At 40.4% G+C, this 27,233-nt stretch overlaps 1 protein-coding gene across 1 annotated transcript in view; it reads right to left on the bottom strand.

Moving 5' to 3' along the window:
• Positions 1–27,233, bottom strand: part of AK8 (adenylate kinase 8) — a gene marked incomplete at both ends in the record, with an annotated part of 65,874 nt that overhangs the window by 27,013 nt on the left and 11,628 nt on the right. Inside the window, 6 exons of the mRNA XM_082295483.1 lie at positions 12,549–12,638; positions 14,859–14,990; positions 17,743–17,943; positions 18,506–18,577; positions 20,127–20,208; positions 26,137–26,205. Of these exons, the coding sequence (XP_082151609.1) occupies positions 12,549–12,638; positions 14,859–14,990; positions 17,743–17,943; positions 18,506–18,577; positions 20,127–20,208; positions 26,137–26,205 (646 nt within the window). The remainder of the gene's footprint in view (positions 1–12,548; positions 12,639–14,858; positions 14,991–17,742; positions 17,944–18,505; positions 18,578–20,126; positions 20,209–26,136; positions 26,206–27,233) is intronic.

Raw genomic sequence — 27,233 nt, 5'->3', positions numbered from 1 at the left:
TACTATGGAGCTTTTAAAATTCTAGTTAGTGGGACACAGTGGTAAGGAAGTATCCTGCACACTTTTACTAGAGTCTTCATAAAGTTGAATATTGCAATCAAGATACTTAAGTTTTGGTTTTTTTTTTTTTTCTTTTGTGGGAGGAGGGAGCTTGCTCAGAATTAAATGATTGAGTCCAACGAGAGTGACTATAGATTTTCCAATGACTGTTGTCATGTCGTGGGCCCAGTGTCAAATAACCCCACAAAAAGGACATCAAAATCACCTGGAGCTGCTTCCCAAAGCAGCAGCCAAAACAATTCCCAAGCAGCAAGGAGAGCCCCTTCCCTTTACCTGTCTAATACAGCAGAGCCTCTACTGAAAACAAGGCTGAGAAATTGCTACATAAATCCCCATCATGGCAGGTTGATGTTTTGATGCTCACCCTGCCATCACATCTGCATACAAAAATACAACAACAAGTGCTTGTAGGAGAGTGTACGTGTCAGATTTCTAACACTGCACTTCTCTTCAGGACAAGCTGACAGCAATCTGCCTGGATTTTAGCAGAGTGAATTATTAGCAGTGCACAGTTCTACCCCAGGAACAAGCAGGTTTTAAACTGCAATAATAGAAGCCATTTGCTTCCTGAAATTCAGCATTGCACCTCTGTCATGAAATTCATGGCTTCTCCTTTAAATAATCAAATTACTGAGTTTACAGAACTGCACTCAGGATTCAATGTACCAGCAAAAAGGGAGGAAAACCACAGGGAATTAATTAGAAAACAGATTAGTGTATTAATTGAGGATATCCACTTCACATTATAAGAGAACAAGTTAAAGAGAGTAATATTCTCCATCTGCTGAAAGGAGAAAAAAAAAAAGGAATGGAATAAACCCACACAAAGAGCAAAATGACAATGCAAAAACTGGGTATTCTGTTAAAAACGGGATTCATAAAATTAATTGTACAACAGCACAGCAGCAGGAAGGAATTTTATCAGATGGATGCTTCTTCTCTATCCAAGACCTGAGCTGCAGGCAGGCATGGGAGGGATAACAGGAGAATTTCAGTGCTCCTTCCAGGGCAATTCTCTCCACACCCTCCAGCTTACAAGAATTAATACAAACCCAACACATCCTAGCAGGAATAAAGAAAAACAAACAAACCCCACATTCTCTTTCCCAAAAATGCATTCCATACAAAGACCTGTGGAATTTTCCCATAGTCCTGAATTTCTGCTTGCTGAGTCCTGAATTTCTGGCTGCAGCACTAAACTTTCTTCATGTGTGTTATTTTATGCCATGTGTGTTATTTTATGACAATTCCTACTGGAATCGTTGACATGGATTTACAGAAATGTCAAATGACACAATTTTATTTTTTAATTTCACAATGCTCCAAACAATTTTGCAAGGAATTGGAATAAAACCTACAAACCCATGAGTAAACCTGCAGTAGGATTCTGCCAGAGTTGACATCCCTGTCAGATGAACAGGGGATCAGGGCAGAGGCTGAAAGGCCTGGGAATGGCACAGAACGATGGACATCCTGTGCTGTTGAGATTCCAGCAGATTCTGGGAGATTCCCCAGTTCCAGGGGCCAGATTGCTTCCATTCTTCATAGGGGAAGGAGAAACACTGCAGCCTATGGGGAAATTCAAAAGCAATTGTGATGGGAACCCAGCAGCATCTCCTGGGTCTGAGCACTTCCCACAGGCCTTCTGTGAATCCCGATGGTCAAAATCCTCCACTGTGGTCACTGCTTTGGAACAACACTGAAGCAATCACATGAGAGGAAAAAAAAAAAATCGAGATGCAGTGACAATTAATTGTTTATCTAATTACATGCCAGGTTTGGGGTGGTTTGAGGGATGCTGGGGGCACTTGACACCTCTCTCCCTTCAGCTAGGAGTGACTGCAACACATCAGCAACACCCTTCAGACTGTTTGTACACCCATGTACACATATACATCACTGAATAATATAGATGCTTACATATTTTCTGTGCCTCCCTCTAAAGCTTGATGGTGAGAAATAAAACATAAACAAGTCAGACAGCAAGCTCTGCTCTCCTCTTGATTAGCAAACATACCTATCACTTCAGCACAATGGGGGAACAGAGCTGCTTGGCTGCTCGGTGGCATTACAAAGTACATCAGCTGCCCTTGAACAGGAACAGTCACACTTAAAACAGCTGCATTAAAACTGTAAAACATCTTCCACAGACCAGAGGGAAGGAAAAAAAAAGAGAGGAAAAAAAAATCAGTATTATTCTTATTTTGTAGTACAGACAGAGTAGGTAATGAAGAACTCTGCAGTACAGGATTCCTTTTCACTCATGTGGAACTGTCTCTGGAACGGAAGGCAAATTAATAACCTGTAATTGGAGGGGGACACAGCCTATGAGGAACTAGACAGAGGTCTCCTGGCCTCAAGCACATGACCCAATGGGCATATAGCAAAGTAAAATATAGAGCTTTCCTGATGAGACAGTCAATCTACATGTTTTAAGGAGATTATGAAGCACAAGACCTTTGAATAATCAATTCCTTTTCAACATAAGATTGTGTGAGTTTCCAACTCTGAAAGTTGGGGAATGAGACTCGAGAGAGATTTTACTTTATCATTAGAGAAGTCCAAAGGTAGGTTTTTTGTAAAAATTACAATGTGCTGCTACAAAGAGATATCCAGGCTAGGTAAGGTGGGAGCATGTCTCTATTAGGGTGAGAAATCAAGGCACAGGAGTAAAATTCACCCCTCAGAAATAAAGCTGCAGAGCCACTGAGCTGCAGTGATTCCTGAGAGCATCATAGAACAGCTGTGGGTCAGGATCACAGTGAACCCCAGGCATGGAATAGCAGCAGAATGAGGCCACAACCAGCTCCAGACAGAAATGTAATTTGTTCATGCCTAACACCACACTCCATGTCTCCTTTATCTCCAAGCCTGTCTTCACCACGTTAACGATCAAGACCACACCCCTGAATTGGCAGCTGTGGATCTAAGAAGTGATCTAATCAGTTCAGGGGTTTGATCAGGCAGGGGACAAGGAACTGAGGCTTAAAGTGCTGCAGTTCGTGCTGGAACTGCTGCGTGGACACCCAGAGATTTTTCATCTCCAGGGCTGTAAATCAGCACCTTCCAGCAGAACATTTAAAAAATAAATTTACTTCTCAGAGCTTCAAAGGTTTTCACAGGTATCAGGTACTTCTCATGAGCAGTACGTCCTCATGAAGCCCACAGGAGTGTGGCCTATTAGCTCTTCCCCAATCCATGGATCTGCAGGACTAATAGAAACCGGGATCAGGCAATCAGTTACAAAATCAGGCAATCAGTTACAAAATCATACCATCTGCTCCAGACAGAAGTAACAGAACATTAAAGGCACAGTCTGAGAGGGGAAAACACTACTTGAGAGATTACAGGGCACTATTCTCCAATAACTTCAATGCTGTCAGTGTTCTAAGCTATACAATTATCATATTTAAATTGATACTTCATCCATATATTTCTCTTTAAAACAGATGTTAGAAAGGTATCGACTCACTTCTCCAAACCTATAAAACCTCGATTCTAAATACAGCATAAGTGCATTTACAGATATAAATTCTGTCAGCTTTGTTCTCTAAAAGGTCCTTTTGACAATACTGTCCATCTATTCTTTATCCTGCTTATAGATTTTTTTTTAGCAAGGTCTGAAGACTTTCACAGCTAATTCAGACGCCTGAGGCTTGATCCCAGCAGTTGACAGTTAACATCTTGTCCTGAGTATAAGCCACTGCCAAAGGCTACTTTCCTGAATTGTCCAGGAAATCCCAGATTTAGCAAAGCATGAGACATCCTTATTTTATTGCTCTAGAAACTCTGGATGATTCACAATGAGTAATTGGCTTTTACTATTCTGTTTTCTTGCCCACATTAAGGTCCTCAGAGATTGTATCGATTGAGATTGTGTAAATTGGTTTTTAATGTGTTTGAGAACGATTTAGCAGTGATTTACCATCGCGTGGGCTGATCGATAATTTAGGCTAATTCTCCGAGCCGCCGGTGGGTGAGGACGGGCAGGTCTGCGTGCAGCCGGTTCGGGTACCGTAAATAAACACTCGGCCGAGTGCTCTGCAGCGGCACCGGGAGGAAAACACCGACTTTTGCCTCGCTGGAGCCAGGAGAAGGGGATCGGTTCCTCCGGGAATTTTCCGAGGGGCTCTGGCCCCGCACACCAGGGGAAGAAGTCCCGGGAGGCTCCGACCCCACGCACCTGGAGCGTCCTGGGGAGTCCCGGGGGGCTCCGGCCCTGCGCACCCGGCGGGGTCCCGGAGTTATCCTGGGGGTGTCCAGCCCCGGTCAGCCGGGGGGGTTCCGGGTGGTCTCCGTCCCCGCAGTCCCGGAGGGTCCCGGGGGTCTCCAGCCCCGCGCACCAGGAGGGTCCCAGGGTTGTCCCGGAGGGTCCGGGAGGGCGCCAGCTCCGCGCACCCGAGGGGTGCAGGAGTGGCCAGGGGTTATCCCGGGAGTCTCAGCGCCGCGGTCCCGCAGGATCCCGAGGGGTTATCCCGGGGGTCTCAGCGCCGCGGTCCCGCAGGATCCCGAGGGGTTATCCCGGGGGTCTCAGCGCCGCGGTCCCGCAGGACCCCGAGGGGTTATCCCGAGGGGTTATCCCGGGGGTCTCAGCCCCGCGGTCCCGCAGGTTCCCGAGGGGTTATCCCGGGGTTATCCCGGGGGTCTCAGCGCCGCGGTCCCGCAGGATCCCGAGGGGTTATCCCGGGGTTATGCCGAGGTTATCCCGGGGGTCTCAGCCCCGCGCGGCCCGGCCGCCGTTGGTTGTTCTCTGTCTCCACCCCGCGGCCACGCCGGGAAGCGCAGCCGGTCCCCGCCCCGCGGGCAGCCGCGGCCGCGGCGCCGCCGCCGAAATGTCGGGAATTCGGGGAAAACGCGCCCGCTCCGGGGGCTCTGAGGCCTCCCGAAGCCCCGGCAGCGCCGGGCTGGCACGGAAACACTGAGAGCGTGCCCGGTTTTGTTGGGTTTGAAGAATGGACGTAGAGGCAGCGCAGCAAACAGCGGCACCGCCGCGCGTTTGCGAACACGGCGCGGGCGGTGATCCATCAAAGGCACCATTCCTACAGAAATCCTGGCCCCACTCGCTCGTTTTACACACACACACTGAGAAGGGCTTCTATAAGAATCGGAGTAATTATTTTAATACAGAAAAAGAAATAATTAAAGTATTATTAAATATTATTTAATATTTTAAAATAAGATATTTAATTTCCACCTTTAAAATATTTTTGCTTTTTAGAATATATTAGAAGCAGTCTTTTCTTGTTTTTATTTTTTTTTGTAGTTTTTGGTCATTTCAAATAGGAGTTAACTATATTAAAGTGGAAATGGTACTATTTCTAAAGCAGGTACGACGGCAAATTATTGATCATATAATCATCATAAATCATACAATACAGGATGAATTGAGACCTTCAGAAACTCCTGTTAAAGGAGAGCAAATGCTTCCTCACAGGTATCAAGCCAGAGATTCAGGAATCTACATCTGATCACATTTAGTGACGAGATAAGGTTCCAGCCCCTTACACTACTTTACCTGTTAGCAGCAATGGAAATTCAGTCCAAACTGAGGATCCAGTGTGCAAACAAAAAGCTTTTTTCCCCCCTAAGAATGGCCTCTGTGCTGTTTTCCATGGATTTGCCTAATGGCCCCGGCTCCCAGGGAGTCCCGGGATGATGCAGTGGGCTGACTCCAGGGTCAGGATCCACACACCTGGGTTCCCATTCACGCTCCCTGATGGTGGCAGGGCTCGAGCTAAACGAGGCTTTCTGCCTCAGTTTACCTGCGTGGGAGACAAAAGCTGCTCTGAACTGTCTCACAGGGATGTGTCTACCCTGAAAGTTTCTAAAACCAGTAACAAAATATGTATTTGTACTTCTTTTTACTCCTTTGGCTTCCATGGAGGGACTACAGTTAAACATGAGACAGCAACTGCAGTTTGAGCCCATTGGACTCATCATCTCCATTATCAGCCACATCCCCTATTTCCTCCTTATTTCTAAAAGTTCAGCTCTATTGAAAACCAGAACAGAATTTGACCTACAAACCCTTTTTGATAGTGATAATATTTAAAAAAAAAAAAAATTGGTCTGATAAACATGGTGAAAAATGTCTTGGCTTTTTACACCAAAGACTGCTTCCCCATGGGATGAGAAGGGAGGATGCTCAGCCAAACCCAGATTTTTATGTTAAACTCCAAAAAGGGGGATGCTGACAACATGCAATGTGCTTTTCCTTCTGGTCTTTGTATAAAAACTCCTATGATATCTCCATCCTAAACTCAAAACCCCACTAAATTCAAGTCAGCAGCTTTTTGCTGAGGAGACAGTGCCACAAGGAAAGGAACCCCCACTTTCCCAAATTTTTAAGAATGACTGTCAGCAATGAAGATCAATATAAACATAAAAGATTAATACTTCGCATTTATATTGTACTGTGCTGTTTAAAAGCCCCTGACAACCACGAGGCCCCAAATGGCCAAGGGCCACACCTTCACTCAAATCCATGAGGGTTTGTGGCACTAATATTGGAATACTGATCCTCCAGCAAAGGCAGGAATGGTGAATATCTCTGCAAAACAAGTTTATATAGGCAGAACCATATCCATTAGCTGACTGATTATCACAATTGCTCCAGAAAACAACTGCACTCCTCTCTTAAATCAAATCATGTTTATTTTGCCTGGTCTGGCTTCCAGGGTTGGCTTTTTAGGGTGGATTTTTTGGTTGCTTTGTTTTTACTCCTAAGTGGGGTGGCCTTTAAAAATGTTTTTGTTGACCAAGGCTCACTTCAGCTCTGAGTATCTGTCAGACAGATACACCAGCCTGGACTGTGGAATAAAGAAAAATACATTCTAGATTTTCAAATAAAGGAAAAGGGAATTCTAATTTATCACCTTGCAGTGATTCAACACATGGAAAACTAAAACTCAGGGAAGAAAATCACAACCTACTGCCAATATGTCAGCATTTAAAACTTTCTATTCTACAACCTTGCATCTTGTATAGAAATATGGCCACCTAAAATAGAAAATAAAAAAAATTAATTTTATTATGTTCTCTTGACCACCAATTTTCTCCTAGTAGGAAAAAGGACTGCTACCTATTTTCCATAAAAAAACCTTTGTAGCAGTCCCAGAGGAAAAGTCAAAAGTTTGACTTGAAAAACGGAGCTACTTCAAAAGCATTGTCAAACAGAGGTGAAGGTTTCTTAAAAATGCATAAATTAAAGTGTGGTGTATTCATAAATATCTCCATAACTTTACACAGTATATTTGTGAGAGAGGTGCACATTTAGGGGAGGTATAGAATTGCTGTAAAACTAACTGAAATAAAGTAGAAAATCGATTTGTTTATTAGCTCCTGTTTGGGCTCTCTGTGTGTGTGCGTGTGTGTGTGTGCATGTGTGTGAAAAATGAAAGAAAAATGGAGAGTTTTTTTCAATAATAAAAAGGGAGTTGCACTGCAGGGCCCCTAAAGCTTGTGAAAAATTAAACTCGACGGATTCAAACTGTCCTATTTCCACTTCAAAAGAGAAGAGGCACTGAGCTCTTCCCAACTTATCTTCAAACGCCCAGCACCCTAGAAAGTTTCTTTAAAAAAAATAAAGTCTCTAGTTCCCCCAAGCACTGTACCCGTTACTGTAGCTGCTGTCTCTCCCTCTTCTAATTATACCCATGTGAGTCTATTAATCAACTTGTAAATTATTTAGAGAGCCATGCGCTGTCTTCAGCCAATACAAACACACTGCATGCAAAGACTTGCTGAAAACCAATGGAGCTCCCAAAGGGTCTCTGCAATGTTCAGACAGCTTGCAGCTCGCCAGTACAGCACTCTTAAAAACAAGAAATAACACCAAGCTTACCCCCTCAGATATCAAGATTTACTCAGCCTTTCAACTCTGAAACTCTGCGCGAGTTTTTAACAAAGAGGAAGCTGCTCCATTGTCAAATCTGTGTTTCACGCTCAGTGATGAGAATATTAATTTGATGTCAAAAAAAACCAAACAAACAACCCACCCCAAACCAAGCAAAGTGTTTTCAGTGAGGCTGTGATCACAATCACCAGGGGACCCCAACTTTCAGAGGCTACACCAAAAAGCACCCCTTTAAAACCATGGCAATTTAAAATAAGGGGAAAAGGAAGCTGTATTTGTACAAGTAATAGTTTTCATTAGAAAACAGGAGAAATTAGGGAATTCCAGATTTTACCCCCTACGTGCAGACTGCCATTGGGGACAGCTTCAGATATTACTACTTTAAAAAAATAGAAAAAGGAAGGGGAAAAAAACAACACAGATTGTGTGTGTTCAACTCTAACAGGCTGCAAACAGTGCAATGTTACCTGCGTTCCATGAGTCACTTCTCTTACCACCTGAATCTTCATTTTGGTGGGAAAAAAACCAATTACCCAAACTAATAGCAGTTCTCCCAGCTGAAAAGCAGAATCTTACTGCTTTGGCAGTGGTTTTTTTCTTTGTGCTGCTTTCCTGTCATCTCACTTTTCTTGGCTCTATTTATTACAGCCTCACAAACAGATATATTGATTAGCAGTGATCACTCCATGATATTTCATCACAAAAACTGGACAGAATGACATGCAAATTTCAACTGACTGATGACCTTCCCTATCTTTGTGATGCCCCCAAAATGCTCCTGCTTGTCTTTTCATTAATAAAATGCAAACAACTCAAGGGGAAAACACCAGGGACATTTAGGTGGGGAAATCAAAAATGTTTTCTGCAATTTTTTGTTCTCCCAGGATATCAAATTCTGACAGACATCTTTAAGATGGTGAACAAAGATCCTGTAGATAGAATTTTAAGTTACTGTGTGTCCATGTTTTCAGTGAGACAGGTCCAGCAGGCAGTCCAGCCCTCCTCAAAACTGGAGCAACCTGGGGACAGGAATTCTGCTTAAAGGTCTCCTTCAGGCCTTTCTACACAGGCATGATCTGTCCAGGGGAGGGCCAAGTCTATGGAACTGCCTCCTCAGAACATTTCAGAAGGAATCAAACCAAATAAACTGATTTATGGGACTTGTCTTGCTGCCTGTGGGAGGGCTCTGGCCACTGCTCTCACTTCTTACTCCATTTCTTCCCAGGCTGCCCAAATGGTGTGTGCTGAATTTAGCATTATTGGCCAAGAGTTAATCTAACTGGAGTTAGTGACCACAAGAGTGGTCTCAGACTCCAATGTTGGTAATTTTCTGCCCAGAGTACAGTTAATAACAACTACCCGGTGTTCAGTGAAACCACAACATCCTAAAGGAACAGTCTCTGCATTTCAGACTGCTTGTCCAAAGCAACTCTGTGTTTATGACAGGCAGAAAGCTGTCAGGTTGCTGAACTAATCACCAAAAATGCATTTTTCAATATCTAGTGTGCACCTACTGTAGACTAGAACGTCCTGGGAATTAAAAAATTAATGGGCTCAAAAATATCTGCTGCCTTCATTAAGCAAAATAAATCACCATTTACAAAATGGAGGGTTTTGACAAAAAGGAAATACCAGGAAATACAGAAAATGGGAATACTGGGTTGCCTTTTGGGGTGAATAACAGAGTTGTCTGGGCTGTTCTGAAATACATGATGTGTACATGAAGCAGCAGTACAGGAAAGACAGCACAAAGAATGTTCATGAATCCTAAAGCCATGAAGAGATCCGGGTTAGCCAAGCAGAACTGGAGCAGAACAGACAGTGGGCAGCCTCAGTAACTCAATAATGAGCCAGCTTTGAACAGGCTGGGGTTTGAGCCTTGTTACAGCACCACAACACGCCCTGTTGGCACATCTTATATGACTAATTGTATGCAATCAGTGGTGTCCACAAGAAGGGAAACACACTGAGATCAGTCCCCTGGGGGAGCATTTTAAGAATATATGAGGCATGCCCTCAAGATTTTATGGCACCGGTTTCGTTTTGACAAGTAATGATTTGAGAACAACATTTTCCAGGATCTGCCTTTGGTTCCACTGTCCTGTGCCAATGTCACTTGCATGATTCCTCACCCACAGGAACAGCTAAGCCTCCTTGCAACCAGAAATGTAATGAAAAGGTTGAAGTTCTAATTGCTTTTCCACTTACGGCACTGTCTGATATTGACTACACTGAGTCTTTTCAAGTGAGATTTTCTGGAAACTGACTGCAGTCAATAATAGCAGGAGAATCTTTTCCCTGTTTTAACCTGGTCTGCAGCAAGAGAGCAAAGATGCAAAGATTCTTTGCCTACCTTTCCTCTTCAGTACCCTGTGTTATTCCATTTTCTCCAAGCCTCTTGTGAGGGCAATAATGAATTCTTGTTAGTGTTTACTAATGTAAATTCATTCTTTGTTATCCCTGGGAGAGGAGGATTAGCAAAATGACAGAACTTATTATTTCTGGTTTTGCTAGATGATATTTATCTTTATTCAGCCCTTAATTCTGTGCTGTGTCCCACCAAATAAAAAAAAAATATATATGCATACCAGCAAATCTAAGGGAGAATTTTTAGCATAATGCCCAGAAATATAGTTATGATCCCTATTAACATTCAGAAGTGTTGTACAGCTTTATCTGTGCATGCTGTATTTAAAAAACTAATCTAAATCTGAAATAATTTCTAATTTGGGGGAAGAAAGGAATTACAACTTCAATTTCATTTTCCTGAAATGAAAGCAGCTCCCTTGGACTAAGGATGTGCATATTTTTAGGACTGGCTAAAAATTATGATCTGTGCAATTATTTTACTCTACTGGGAATACATCTCCTTTAAGGAACTTTAATGGTTAAGATGAAGTTTATAAAACACACAAAGAACATTTTAGTGAAGGAAGCTCTTAAAGGACCTATCTTGGAATAAACAGATTATCCCAACTCCCATCTCAGCCATAACTGAAATTTAGGGAGTGAGGTATTTATAATCCTCCTCTTCACACAGATGAGCAGACAGTGAAATTAGAGAATGCACACAAGATTCTGAAATTAGTGGATACCATGAAAGACAGGCTCAGAGCTTAAAAGTATCTCCATGTGTGAGTTCAACTGCACCCAAAACCAGCCACATTCAGGTCAACCAGATTGCACAGGAAGGAATTATTCCCACACCTGGAGACCTCAGGTCCACTGCGTGATGTGCTCTGAGATCTCTCACCTTTGAGTTAAACAGCCATTCTGGGTATCTCTAACCCAGAAAATCCCCTCCTAGATCTCTGTGCCTGTTCCAGAGGACCCAACTTCTCTCTTCCAGCCTGCAGAGATTCCTGCTTCCCATTCCCATAGTTCCCACATCAGCTCCTACTCCCAGCAGTGTGGTGGCTGCCACAGGAAATGAATGCATTGAGCTGGGTGACTGCATTAGGAATAAATACAATCCATTCACTGGAGATGAAGTTCAGAGTTAAAATGCATTATCCTGTGGTTTGATAAAGTGCCCAACAGAGGGATGGCACCCCCAAAGCTGCAGGCTGCCAAAGATCTTTTGGAAATGCCTGGAAAAAGTCCTGCATCTCTTGGTCTGGTATCAAGAGAACCTCAGTTAGTTTCATAGGCTCATGTTTCAGAACTGTCTAATTCAGCCTCAGAATTAAGCTATTGTGCAAAAAACAAAGGAGATTTTCAAGCTTTCCACCTTACCAAATAAATTTCTTTGCTAAAAATAAAGGACAGTGAAGATTTCTCTTTGCTCAGGGGGGCTTTGCTCAAAATTCCATTAATACTGTAGCTTAACTGAGATTTCCCCATCTTCAGCACAATTGTCTCCTTGTGTTTGTACCACTGGAAACCATTGGGGCTGTTGCCAGAAATAGCACTGAAAGTTTGTCTTCCAGGCCATTGCAATTTGGCAAAATAAACATTCTTCCACCCTCCTGCAATACAACTTCTCTTCTTTAACTACAGATATTCTCTGATTTCCAACACCCACCACACACAGACAGCAGGACACCTATAACAGGCAGACAGGTTTAAGCTGCTGCCCTGAGGAGCTTACAGTATTTATGATTTATCTGAAATCCCTGCAGAGCCTTCCAAAAGCAAAATATGCTCAACATTCGTTGTGGCAGTCCCCTCCCACAACCAAAAATGCTGATAGAAATGAAGTACAAAGAAACATTATGTTTAAATTTAAAATATTTACATGAAAGTAGAGGCAACCATGGTAGGATTCTAAAAGTCAACATCCAGATGTAAAATTGTGCTTTGAAACCAGTTTAACACAATAGAGTGCTTTAAAAACAGTTTAAGCTGATATCAGAATTCTTACTTTGATTTAGAGATTAAAAACATGGAATTCAGGTTTGGAATGTGCAGGAGAAATCTGAATTTTACTGGAACAGTGAATATTTCCTTTGAAGATCTAAAAATCTTAGAAAACTAACTTCTGTTATGCAGTGCTACAAATCCCATGGAATGAGCAGAATTAATTGACTTTCAGGTTACTCTGATTAGAATCTGACCAACAAAAATTCAGGCACAATTTGGTTTTTGCTACAGATTTGTAACTACAGTGTAATGAGACAACAACGTGCCCTACCTGGGCATCCATTGTCAATGTAAGGCTTAACGAGTTCTCCAAGTTTTGTGTTGTCTGCAACAGCTTCCTTTAGCAGTTGCCCACAGCAAACTAACAGGAAGGAAGAACAAAAAAGATACAAGGTTAAATTTTAAAAAGGAGGCAACAAAGAAAAGAAAAAAAAAAACCAACCCAGAAGCTGCATACTGGAATAAGGTCACTGAATAAAATAAAAGTTGTGTGTTTTTTGAGTTTGTTGTTAGGATTTTCAGGTTTTTTTGGCCAAGCAGAGTGAAAAGCAAGGAGACCGAGGATATGGAATAATAATAATAAAAAAGAATACATTTGGAAAAGAACATATTAAAAATTGAGAGAATGATATTAATCAAATGTATTTCTGAAATAACAACTCAAGGGATTGTTAGTGGCTTCCACTTTTGATAAACTTGTAATTACTGAATAAAGTTCCAGCTCCTGAACAGCATCTGAACCACACTGCTGGAGGTGCAGCATAATGCTCAGCTCAGGGAAAGGCCTCCCTGGATCATTTAATGATTGTGTAAGAATTACATTTTAAAAACTGTGCTAATGCAATATTATCATTGATTTCAAACACACAGAACTCCAGGAGCTGCAGATTTCAAGTTTGAGCCAGGACAGCTGTACATGAAATATTGCTGCCTTGGGCTTGGAGAGCACTGGCTGCCTCAGGTGATGGAGTTTACAGAGAGGGAACCAAGACAAGGAGAGGTCACACAACAGCACAAATCCTGGTTACAACTCCAATTTGGTAAATATTAGGTAAAGGTCCCCCTGTATATTATTGAATTAATAATCCTACATGGATTCCTTTCTTCCTGGAACCAATGGTACCACCAGGCACTGCCTTGAATGGAAGAAGATGGAGCCCTTTCACCTGTTTATTGTTGTTAATCCCACTGCCAGGCCACCAGGAGTGAGAACCACCCCCCAGCAGCATTTCTGGGACACAGCTGATAGAAGTTCAATGTTTAAGTGACAATTTGAACAGTCACCAGTTGGCCTGGAGAAGCAAATTAATATTCACAATAAACAGTGTAAAAACATAACAGAAACTCAGTGCACAGACCCCAATTTAAGACACCTAAAATCTACGCACCTAAATTCAATCCAATTCATGAGATTATTTAAACATAGATTTAAATTTTTAAAGCCCAATGGCCTAATAGAAACGAAGTGTATGCTGAGTATTATTCTGAAAATCATGGTCTTCCAACTCTGTATTAAACACTTAATTCTTCTAATATTTGGGTTACAGAATAATTAAAATAAAAGCCAACATATGGGTAAAGCATGGTAATGATTTTTAATAAAAAGAGATGCAACTCTCTCATAAAGTAGTTACTTTAAAAAAAAATGCAAATTTTGACCTAGATGGAACACTACGAAACTTGCAGTTTTAGAAAGTCAAAGAAAATTTCAAAAGGACAAGAACAAAATCATTTTTAATACACTCAATCATGTTTTGTTTTCTTTAAGCCAATTACAGAACTATTAAAAATAAAGCTTTGAATACATCTACCAGTATTTCTTTTTTCACATGATATTTTAAAATACAGCAAAGGCACAATAACTGACAGCAGAAATATTCTATCCAACCTGCCTTTTGCTTAACTAAGAGAATGTGACTAATCTGCAAATTTTACACCAACCAGACATTTTTTTAAAATAATTTATGGCTACTCCACTGTTAGAAGCCATTGCAGAGCATGGCAAATATTGCACTGATCCCATCACCAATCTGCACTTTCAAATCACAGAACTTTTTAACATTTAAATGCTAACCATGAACAAGTCCCATGCAGAATTTTTTGGACCTCCTTTACAAAAGAAAGATGATGCACTTTTAACTAATTCCTTCATTTTCTCACACATTACTTCAGATGTGCAGGGCCTGAGTCTTCACTAAAGTTCAGAGTGGATTTTTATTTCAGAAGTGCCCCAATTTTGGTCAGACAGCTGAAACTGCAGACATTACTCATGATCCACTGATCCACAGAAGAATTCAGAGCACTACAGGAGTCTAACAATAGAAAAATACAGATGTGAAGGGTATAAAAAATGATGAAATGACGACTAAAAAAACGTTAGAGCTGGTTTGTCACAGCATATATACTTGGTTTACACTTCTTCATTCAAATACTTTTCACTTCCCTCAAAAATTTGACATCCACAGCGATGGACAAAGAGAGACATTTTACAAGCAAGTAAGAAAGACAGGCAGCAAAAGATAAATGATCAAAAAGAGAGAAAGGGGAAATTGAGCAAAGTGCATATTTACTGAGAACTTACTGTTGACAACATCATATTTCTGAGCTATTAGTGCTGCCTGCAGGCTCTTCCCACTGCCTGGGGGGCCACAAAAGAGGATCCGTGGTGTAAAGGGGGCAGCAGATCGGTGCTGGCTTTGGACAAAGGCAAGAACTAGAACAGGAGAGAAAGGCAAAAAATACAGGTTTTAACCTATTTCTTTTAAGAAATTAAATATAAACATTGATTAACTACTCTCTTTAAAAAAAAAAAAAAAATTGTCATGTTAATCATGGTTTATTTTATCAGTGAAACATCCAGACTCTGCACCCAAAATCAGGACCCTGATGAAACTGTCCTGTCAGCAATTTACTCTGAGAGGCATTTTAGAAATCTCACTATCATTACACTCCTCTTTCTTTCATCAGTGCCTGTCAAACCATTTTAAAGAGCAGATTCAATTAATAATTGCTCTCTTACCATGTTGTTTTTAGCAGAAGTAATTTTTGCTTGATAGCTACAATTTTACCATGCAAATTATAGAGGGCTGTAATTACATTTAATACTTTCTGCAGTTTCTGAACAAACATTTAAGTGTAAAAACTCGGGATGTTAAATTAATGACATTTATCCAGCTGCGTGTGATTAAGACTCCTAATTACAATATTACAGACTTGTAGCATAGTGTGCCATGACACTGCTCAGCATTGACAACACAGAAGTGTGCGGATGTTTTATTCTTTTACCCATCATTTTTGTGTAACTTGTAAAGAGTATTTGAGCTTCTCTGCCTGATTCCACTCATTTGCTGGACATCATCCTCCTAAATTTTGCATCAAGCAGGAAATAGCACCTTCAGGTCAACCTGCAGGTTATGAAGCTTTGGAAAGACCACAGGACATGTGAAACATCATAAGCGTTGCCACATTTTAGAGAGCTGGGCTTTGTTACAATCTCAAAAGAGAACCTGAGAGATCACCAAGAAGCCAAAAGATGTCACAGCTCTGGCAGTGAGGACAAATTGGGATCATATTTGGATGTAGCTGTGCCCCTTTGATGGCTGACAATACCAGAGAAGGGAGCAGCTCAAACCATGCAAGTTTTCCAGGGATCAGAGAGTCAAATTCCAAGACTAAACTTTATGGCACTGATCCTACCTGCCGTGGTTGGCCAGGATTAAAGCAGCAAGGACACATCTGCACAGGTTTTGATTCCTCTGTGACTGCAGTGGATACAACTGAAGGTGAGCCCAGATAAGCTGCAGCCTCTCTGTTTTTGTGAGATTTTCAATTCCAATAAAAGACTCTTTAGAGAGTCCTTGTAATAAAGAAAAGTATTTTAGTCTAAGGAATAGGACAAGCTTAAACATGAGTGTTTGTGTGAGTCATAAACTATATTAAAAAAGCACAAAAGGATTGGTGGAGAACATCCTGAGGATCAGGATTTTAAGTGCCATTGTCAACACATTGCTCTGTACCAACAATTTTTCAGAGAACCTTCCCTTAGACACTTTTGTATGATTATAAAATCTTTTCTAATAAAGAAGCATCTCCAGCAAACTCCAATTTCTACACAGCAGACCTAAAGTATTGAGAAACTAAAACTGCAACCACAGGGGATTGTATCCATCTCTTTATGCTGTGCAGGAATCCTGCTGACCAACTGAACTGGGTGTCACATCCCACAGCAGGACAGCAGCAACTGCATTCAAGTTCACAAAATTTTATAATTGTGTGAAACAATCCACAATACTGCTCATATTTATGACAGATCTCCTCTTTCTTTTTTAACTCTAGCTGGGGCAATAAAAATACGTAACCAAAAACCTGGAAAATCCTACCAGAAAATAGTGTGTTTGCTGCATGACTTCCTAAACCCTGAGTATCAGCTACCCAAGCAGTGCTCCAGTTATTCTGAATATTTTCCATAACCCAGTGTATTGAAAAGCACAAACATTACAGGCAGAGCACCCTGCTTACAAATGATGCTTAATTTGCAGTAAATAACCAAGTTAATTAGGAGTAATGATCCCCTAGACAGTCTCCACATCTAATTATTCTTAAAAAAAAATCTGGCTGCTTGATGCAGTGCAGAAAAAAGATCTAGAGAGGATTTTTTCATTCCAGTTTTCAATTTATCTCACTACATTATTAATTAATAATAATTAATATTCAGGCACTCACATTTTTATTTACAATTCAAGGCATGAATTCTTTATGAATGATGATATGAACTTTTAAATTTAATTAAGTAATTTAGAGGTAATTAATGTGTAAATTCAGCATATAAACTTCCTACTTGTTTATCTTAAAAGTGCAGCACTTGTTATTAAAAAAAAAAGACCTTTTTGAGATGCAAAATTACTGGGATATAACAGATCATCTGCAGACTGACAGCTACAAAGTACATCATCAATTGGTCTTTCTGGCAGTTTCCTTATTCTCTTCTAGAAGGATCAACATTAAAAGTCAGACTGCATTACAGTCAAGCAAAGGGAAACAAGAATTGTTGAACAGGAAAGCTCCCAGCACAAGCAGCTTTTAAACAATGAAATGTTTAAAATGCTCAGCTTTGAACTACCCCTCCTTGTCGTTCTCAGACTTTGGAAGGTACTGGCCCTTTGGGAGATGAACAATGGAGCCACAGGGCTCCCTTTTAGAAGGGAGACTCACAGGAATGACGGTGACATTTGCTCTACTGAGTCAGCTGTTCCTTGGCAGGACTGTGAACTAAGAATTTCCAGTTATCTGCTCTTACTCCAGTAAAATAATTACCAGGAACAGCCCAAATGCTGTTCTAGAGAGAGCACAACTCAGCTGGGAGCCATCTGTGCTGCCTAATCCTACAAACTGACTCTAACAGCCAGGAACTACCCCTCAAACAGGACTTTCTCAGCTGTCAGGCTTGCCACAAAGCACGTATTTACCCTGTGAGAGAACATCCACAGACGGCTGGTCTGCATTGAACGATTTCAGAACTTTCTGGTAGATGTGGAAAATCTCTGGGAACTTTCTGTGATATTCCAGCAGCTTCTTGGACACCTCCTGCTCAGAGAGATCTTTGGGTTTCACCAACCTCTGCTGCACCAGGGGGTCACTTGGCCAGTCGAAGGTTGTGTGGAAAACCTCTACAGAGAACACATGGTTAGGAACTAAGAGCATAATTTAACAGGTCTCTAGTTAAGAATGCCCCTCCTAATTTCACCCTTAAAACACCCAACCTGATTTTTTTTATTGAGCAACGTCAGGATTTTATCTCGTGATGGATGATTGATATAAAACTCAACAGACATTACAGAGCTGAGTCTATTTGACAGCTTATTTTATTTAATGGAAATGCTTTTATTTAACCTAAAAGCAGCCCTGCACCTCAGAAACAAAGCAGGACCTAGCAGAGATGCACAGCAAAATCGTAAACTCATATGGACAGATCTAACCTTCAAATATTCTGTACTGACAGAGTCCACTGTTTGCAGGCTCAATACTGAGCTTTACATTTCCCTGTATTCTATTGGCACTGCAAATAATGCAACGCCAACAAATACCATTTCCAAACAAATTTATAATTACAAATTCCTACTGATCCTTAAAGGGATCCCATTGAAATTTTAGCCCCATCAGTACTACAGTGCTTCTGAGACCAAGCAACACTCAGGTTTGTAGTGGAGGTCAGGAACAAACATACTGCACCTTGTGTGAGGGGATCAAGCCTTTTCCCACCACTCCTCTCAATCAGCACAGTGTCTGGGGCATAAAGCATAACTAGGCAACAAAAAGGAAAAAAGAAGAAAGAAAAAAATGTAGCTCTTGTTAATCACTTGCTTTATTCCCTGTAACTGTTCAGATGTATCCCAAGATTAAAGGCGGCTGAATTTATCTCAAGCACATTTGTCTCATTCTCATTTCCCAGCATTCTCCCTGCAAATATTTTACTTCACTTTTAATCAGAATTTTGCTGCACCTCCTGTACAATACAGTGGGATAAAATATCCATGAATCCAGTACCCATGGGCACTAACTGTCCCCATTATCTAAAAAACACCACCAGCAGCAATAGAAAATTGTCTCTGGAGCCTCAGACAGAAGTTCCCACTGAGAACTCGAGACTGATTCTCTTCTACACCACAAACCATTACTTTTCACCCAGGTACCTCAGTGGTGAGACCAGTGAAACTAATTTTTTTTATAATCTCACAGAAAAGTCTTCAAACTTGGTTAGAAAGCACCAAAAGAGGAAGAATCTGTCAGATCCCAGGGTTGCTTTTGGCTAATCATGCTCACAGTTAAACACTGTAATTTAATTGCTATTTTCAGTGCATTTGATTACAAATTTCAAGGTTTCAAACCCTTCTTTTTATGATTTTCTTCTCTGTATCAAATGGCTTTTTCAGGCACTTTTCTCCCTGTTAAGGCACTCACACTGTAAATCTCATCCCCTCTCAATCTTCTTTTTGATTAACTAGACAGACTGAGCTTTAAGATTCCCATTCAGGTCTTGGTGGCACAGATATAATTGTGAGCAAAACTCAACTTCAGATGTTATTAGGTATATTAAAAATACATGCAAGTACTAGACATTAAACATTTTTGCCTAACTCTACTGCAGTGATTCTGAATTCTTCATTAACAGTTGAATATCATCCAAATCAAATCCAAAGTGACAATTCATCAAGTTGGATAACACTCCGTTCACTGTGCACTGGCAAGCTCTGCACTTATCATTTCACACTGCATTCCACACAATTGCAGTAATTTCTTACATTCTAAGTAGGTCTTTTAATGATAATTTGGGACAACTGGCTTCTCCTGTATGGCAAGGGCAGCTGTCAAGGTCTTGTCTATCAGCCCTTTGCCAGTAAAACATTCCACCCAAAGCCAGCCAGAATCCACTCGCACTCTGAAAGGTCAAGCTTGAAGTCGTGTTTCCACTTGGTGAAGTTTACATTCCCTAATTCAACAGAAGCATAAATTTGTATTTAATACATGAGGAACTGATTTAGTCCGAGGATAAAAGCTGATTTTTAGAGAGGGAAGTCAAGAGCAAAGCTACTTGGAGCTGCTCAGAGACACTTGGTGCAGAGACTGGAATTTACAGAGCTCTGATGTGGAAGTAGAAAAGGGTGTGACAGACAGGGCTTAAGGTCTCCCAGGCTACCTCAGGCTTTCAAGTGACTCTGAACCCTACTGAAACATTCTGCTGTCTGGTGACTCTGTCTCCAGCATTGGTATTGAATTTATGGAGGATTTTTTGGACAAACCCTTCTAGTCTTTCCTCTTGGATGCAATCACACATAAACCTTGTACTGCTTACCAACATGCCTAGGAAAAATGCCAGATGATTGCAGCATCCATGCCTGCTCCTGATTTTCAGGGAAGCCTTCCAAAATCCATCCCTATTGAACAAAAACATGAAACAGTTATTGATCGTGGAAGAGAAAAAACCCCAAAATTAATACTAAATATCAGTGCTATTTGCACAAACATTACCTCATTCTGATCCATCCACAGCACAGTATTTCTCATGGATGTTTGTGAGAGAAGAAAGCAAACATGGAGCACTGATATTTTTGTGAAATGCATGCACTGATTTCATTGCCACACAGCAATGGGAACTTATGGATTGTAGCAATGATTTTTTTTTTTATGTTTCAATCTTAAAAAAAACCAAAACAACCAAACCAAAACCAAACCAACTTCTATCTTGAATAAAAATAACCCAAAACAATTTCTACAGTTTTGAAATATTCAAAAGGATACCAGCTCACACTGTGTATATAAAAAAAAAAGGAGCTAAACAAATCTAAAGACAGATTTAATGCCAAGAATACTAAGGAAAATATGCACGCTTTCATTATTTTCTTAAATTATACAGGAAAACTCACAGTAATGGAACCAGCGTTCCCAGAGCTAATGAAGCAACAGAGCAAAAGAAAGAAAAAAGAAAAAAGAGCCTTTTGCTCCCTTAAGTCCTTGTTATAGCCAGCTAAGTGTTGGATTGAGCATCTTTAAAAAAACATTTACAGATCTGTGAAATACCGTAGGAGAGATGCAGCCTCACTCAGTTTTTGTCTGATGCAGTATTCAAAGTCTAATCCACTTCCCAGTCTCAAGCCTGAAACTTCTGAACTTCCCCTAATTTATCTGTTAGTTGCCTAAGCACACATGTCCTTGCTGTTAAATCCCATCCCTCAAAATAACTTTGTGATACCACAGTAAATCTGGGAGCCAGCTTTGTACAAAAATAAAGGAGATATTTTAATATTGCATTAGCTGGCAATCATTATCATCTCCCACGTAAATCTGGTGCTCTGTCAGTACAGGGTCCAAAGGTTCTCCAAGTATTTCAGGGAAACCTATCTCCAGGACTTCTGTAGGAGGGAATGGGCCATTCCAATTACACAAGAAAATAGAGCAGACTATTTAAAATTCCTTAATTAGCCTGGTTTCAGGAACATGTCATTCTGCTGATAGATGTAGAAAATACAAGACTCGAGTATCTGCAAGCCATTTTTGCCACTCCCAGTGTTTGCTCTGCCAAATTAGAATGAACCACTGGCTAAGGTCACACAGGTGCTGAGAAATCAATTTATCCCTTGGGACTTGCAGAAGGCAAAGCTGCACAATGTTTGTAGTGCTATGCCAGGAAGTTCAGCACTAGTTTGGAATATATTGTGTACAAAATATATATATATGTATGTATATATATATATATATATATAGGCCCAGATCTTCTAGGGAGAAATGGCATCTGAGGTCTGAGGCAAATAAATCGATGCCAATTTACACAGACAACAAATCTGGCTTATTTTTTTCCACTCTTAGTGCAATGTTTTTGGAAACTATAGCAAAACAACAAAAAAAAACCCCCAAAAACCACCCCACAAAACCTTATGTCACTACTGCTTATGGCTCAAATCACATAATGTGCAACAGGCAGCAAATACAATACTGTATTTTAACAATGCACAGCAAACTTCAAGAGGTTTATATACAAATTTCAAAGGTTCTTAAAACAGGCAATAAGCAATTTTATAGCAAAAACTTTTGGCTCTTTAGGAAAACATAGCTCAATAAAGAGCTTCCAGCAGCAAATATATTTTAAGGCATTAAACAAATGTAAAAGAAACAGTACAAAAACAGTGAGCATTTTGGAGCTGATTTCCAAAGGTCTCTGAGTTGCAGGGTATCAGTCAGTCCCTAATTAGAATACATTATCCATCTACTTGACACTTCAGTGAAATGTCTATTCCACCACAGAGCTGCAGCTTTGTTCAGAACAGGTTTATTGATATTCTGCTGCATTCCCTCTCCATACCCCCAGTGGCTTGGTTCTGTTTTATCACACATCAAAAAGGCCGTATGCTCAGGGCACCCCATGCACAGCTCGGAGCTGGAGGTCTGAACAGCTGCAAGTAGTGTGGTATCACAGAAGGGACAAGCTCCAAGCAGATGTCACAGATAAAATAAAAAAAAAAAAAAAGGGAAAAAAAAAAAAAAAAAGGAGTGAAAAGGGAGTGTGGCTTGGGAACGGAGCAAGAGGAAGCGAGACACAGCAGAGCAAGACCTGACTTAAAATATGCCTATCGTGCTTTATGCAAACACTGGTCTTTTTTTGCCCTCCTGACTGTCATTAAAGTGTAATTAGTAACTTCACATGGTAAATTAGTTTCTTTAAGAAGCCATCTATTTTTGGTTCTTAATAGCAGTAACCTTCTACTCATGCATGGATTGCACCTTATCACATCAAGCGTGGAACAAAGGCTAAAAGTGAGAAATTCCATAGTGCCTGCACCCTGTGGTCACTGCTCCCCCTCTTCCAGGTGGGAACCTCCCTCCTTTCCTACATGAACCCTGTAAACAGAGACTCTGCTGCTGCCTTAATGCCAGGTGAGCTGCTCCTTGGAGACCCAGGCCATGCTGAAAATCAGCAACAAGGAAGCACTTTCAAAGCCATCACTTTCCCCTCCAGACTTCAGGAATCTGGAGAAAAGGAAATGCTCAAGGTCATTCCCAAATGTAAATCTCCCTGCTTTGCTGGCAGTTCTCTCAGCTCTGATACCAAGCCTACATACTTTCACACTTTCCACCACAATAATAATGACTTGGGTATTCAAGTTCCCTCTTGTTATTTGACCTGTACATCCTCCATATTTCTTTTTAATTATCAAATCCAAAAATTGACATTGCCTTTGAATAAAGGAAAAGGAACAGCAGAAAGTTGTTTTATATATATATTACATAATATATTATATTATATACAATATATATTATATTCAATATATATATTATATACTATATATATTATATAAAATATATATATTATATACAATATGTATTATATTGTTTTATATATATTATATATAATTATATAATAATGCTGATTTTTGTGGCATATCAGAAAAAAAATCTCAGCCAGAAGCATAAAGGTCATGAATACAGCTGCTTTTAGGAAAACAAGTAGTCACAACAGTTTTTCCACTTTATTATTCATTGGTTTTGAATAAGTAGTACATGGTTTTCACTCCCAAATGGAGAAAGGGGTCAGACAATAAGAAAAAAAAATAGTATCAGTAATAGCTCTGCCAGTATGGATCTAAAATTCTGGAGATTTTCAGAGCATGGCAGACTGAGGAGTGCAGTAGAAATACTGACAACCCAGCTCTTGAAGTCCATCAATATTAGCAGTACGGAAAGAAAGAAGCTCAAACCTTGCTAAATTTCCCATTAGAAAGGAACCTCTTATGCCCCACGCTAGTTTTGCCAGTTGAATAAGATGCTAAGATGTTTTCAAAAGCTCCATTCTTCTCTGAAAACAGAAAAATGTGGTGAATGGGCAGATTCTCCTTGGAAAAATCTTTGTACTATCACTTTCTTTGTGGGGAGTTTCACAGGGAAAACACGATGATCTTTAGCTACCAAGGTAAAACCAAACAGAACCAATCAAAGCAAAACCAAACAGAGCCATTGCTCTCTTTGCCTTCCCTTTCAAGGGCAGCCACTGCCCTTCTGAGCTGTTTAATACCAATCTCAAGTCATTCTGCCACTTGTTCTGTGAATCACTGGCCTAAGCTTAGTTTCTAAAGATCCTGAGCCTTCAGGAAGCTGGCTCAGCTCGCTCTCTCTAACACATCCTGAGCAATCTCTCTCCCCTGGCTTTCTCCAGCTCCATGAATTCCCTCCACAACCCCAGCAGTCAGAGGGGTTGCAGCCAACCCTGCAAGATGAAAAGTCTCTGTATCAGCTTCACAAGTCCCAGGCTCGAACATAATGTTTGCAATAAGTTTTCTGTGTGTGCTGCGAGACCTCCCCATCTGATCCCTCGCAGTCCTAACTACGTTTGTGTTAGAAGAACACATAACACAGAGCCTCAGCAGAGCTGTTGATCAATAAAAATGTTCTCCTTAGAGAATGCCAGTGACATCTATAAACCCGTGAGTGTCAAAACAACGGCACAAAAAATTCCTTATTCCTACTGTCAGTGGGACAAAAGCTGTACAATTAATGCCAAGCCAATGACACCACAAGGAGAAATAAAACAAACAGCTGGTGGTACTGTGGTCCAACATCCAGCTCCTAATCTAGGAACATTTTCAGTGAAAACATGCTGACTCACGTTTTGAAAGAAATGGCATAAATCTGGTCAATGATGTAAAAACCCTACAGCATTAATTCTGTTTTGAATTACATGAGGAAAATATTACATTTAAAATGCATGGATCTGCTTTCAAAGGAGAAAATAATTTGTGGTCACTTTGTGTATGTCTATCTATTAATGCAAAGATTTTTAATAACCATCACACCTTTGAAAAACAAATGATGTGTTTTTCCTAAAACCAGCTGAAACCTCAGCTAGGTTGATACCATCCACTCCATTCTTGCTGAATATCAGGGAAGCTTTATAAAGGGTTTTTTCCCCCCCTGGTTCTGTAAGACATCCAGCACTGATTCAGTGCTGCTGGTGACAACAACAGGAACATAAAATGGAGGCAGGACTCTATGCAGCTGTTGGCATTTTAACCACCATGTCACCTTACTCATACATGACCTAATACTTAAAATAACTCACTGAGAGATCCTTCCCTCATTATTGACAGGAGAACTAAAGCCATGCCAACAATTATAGAAAGCACGGGGAAAAAAAGGTGGAAAATAAGATGGATGCAGAGATGGATGCAGCCTGTGGAGAGCAATGGATTTTGCTTGTACACTGACAGTAAAACTCACTTTAACAAACACTGGAGAAAGTAGCTGTTGAAAACATGTGTTCTTTTAATCAAGGAAAGAGACCTATGTGAAAAAAATGAGCATTTTTAGAGGTTTTAGAGCTCCTGTTATAAAATAACTAAAAATACCACAAAAATGAACAGGACTCTACACCCCATGTGTGGTTTTAAACAGGTTCTCCTGCCAGCTGAAGGGCCTAGGTCCTGTGCGGATTTATTACAGATAAAAAAATATATTAAGTGCTACCAGATAGTTGACCTGGAGTGCTAAGTAACTATAATGAGTTAAAATGAAGTAAAATAGCTCAGCTAAAAAGACATTCAAAGAAAACCAGACAGACCCATATAATTCAAGCACAGTGAATAGCAACGCAAAAGTTTAATTCTACTTTGTAAATTCAATATTAATAGGTCAATTATAGAGTAAGGCCTGCAGTATTTTGTAAAGAAAAGTTGATACCACTTAGGATTTCTGCAAATCCCTTTACTTTTTCTGTCTAAGGATCAAAAAAAATTGTTGTTTCAGTGTCCCAGATGATGAAACATGGAGCAAGAAACACGGGATCCCACATATCTGAACACAACCAAGCCAATTCAGTTGCCTATTTGTGTAAGCAAAGAGTGAACATATTATTACCTAGAAAAGAATATATTCAAGTGCAGCGTTTCCTAACACAGGAAGAAAAAAGAGGCATGAGGAGAAATAAATAAAATTGATATTAGTAATGTTAAGACTCTTTTCCACCCCTTTCCTCAAGAAGAGCCAAAACCTTAACATATTGATTTTTATCTATTTTCTGTTTATCTGTTTTGTCCACTCCATCTCTGCCAGTTGCCCCAGGCAATCAACAAAGCTCTGCTTGTTCAGCCTTTGATCATCTCTGTGCTGGAAGATTAGCATATGCATACTCTCATCCTTCCCTTTATCCTGTTAATAAAGCTCCAAACTCCCTCCGCTGATGTTCAAGAAAGCAACCGGCTCCGGAGCCCCCGATGATTTGCCCCCATTCCCTGCTCTGCTCAGGACTTGGAATGCTAAGTACCATGCACGAGTTGTGTAAGTGCTTATCCACCGGCCCTCTGAGGAGCAATTCTTACTTGTTTGATGCAGTCCACGTTTGACAGACGTTCCTGGATCAGATTGGCCCAAAGCGCGTTGGGAATTTTCTAAAGAAAGAACAAAAAAAAAGCTGAATATTCACAATTGAGTTCAAAAGGAATTTTACCATGCAGGCACGTTGTGGTTAAAGGTGAAGTGAGATGTCTTCTTGGAAATAAAGAAATAAATAATTCTGTGCGAGTCCCGGGTCATTAACATGAGTTAATGACAAAGAGTTAATAAGGGCACAAAAATCAGTGTTAAAGGGAAGCTGAGCACAGAGCATGAATATCCATGGGGTTTTTGCACACTGACATGGAAGCAGTACCTAGTTTTGCACACTAACACACACACTGGACATCAGACCTGCAAAGGGATCCATAAGAACATCACATGCACAAAGCATCCTTTTAACCACAAGTATCTGACCCTTGACTGCCCCGTGTGTCGGAGGGCTCAGCATTAGGGACCTTGCCAGCTCTCAGTGAGACAAACAGAACCTCAGACACTGAGCAAACAACACAAAGAGTCTGATTTTCAGGTTTGTTTCATTGCTTCAAGTAACTCTCATCATCCAAAAAGTTTATTTAAAATGTATTTTATAGTTGAACTTGGTTTATTTTTAAACTCAGGACTATGAGATGGGATGGAAACTGCGTCTGCCAATATTTTCAAAGTGCTGTTTAGTTCTGTGACTACGACTTTGTCCATCTCTAGAGATGTTTTGTAAGAAGGTATTTGCTATGGGACAGGAGAACAAAGTTCCTATACAGATTTAACATTCCTCAACATTTCTACCATTGTATTTGATTTCCTGACAAGAAATTAGCAATACTCTTCTTTCCTTCTAGTAAGAATTTGCTTCACTATCTTGCTAATTTAGGCTTTCATTCTATGCTGAACTTGGTTAAACTGTGTTAGCCAATTTAATTCAAAGTCTAAACTTCTGTCCATGCAGCTCAGCCATTAATCATTTCACTAAATGCCTTGTCTTATTCATTCTGTCATTATTGGTAAAATGAATACTGAGAAAAAAAATCTGCAATCAGATTCTCTACCTCCCAATTAAGATAAATTATCCTTCACTGAACAATGT

The sequence above is a fragment of the Coloeus monedula genome (genome assembly GCF_965178545.1).
Source record: "Coloeus monedula genome assembly, chromosome: 21".
Classification (NCBI taxonomy): Eukaryota; Metazoa; Chordata; class Aves; order Passeriformes; family Corvidae; genus Coloeus; species Coloeus monedula.
Note: the sequence above shows the minus strand (reverse complement) of the source record. Positions and strands in the feature narration are given on the sequence as shown.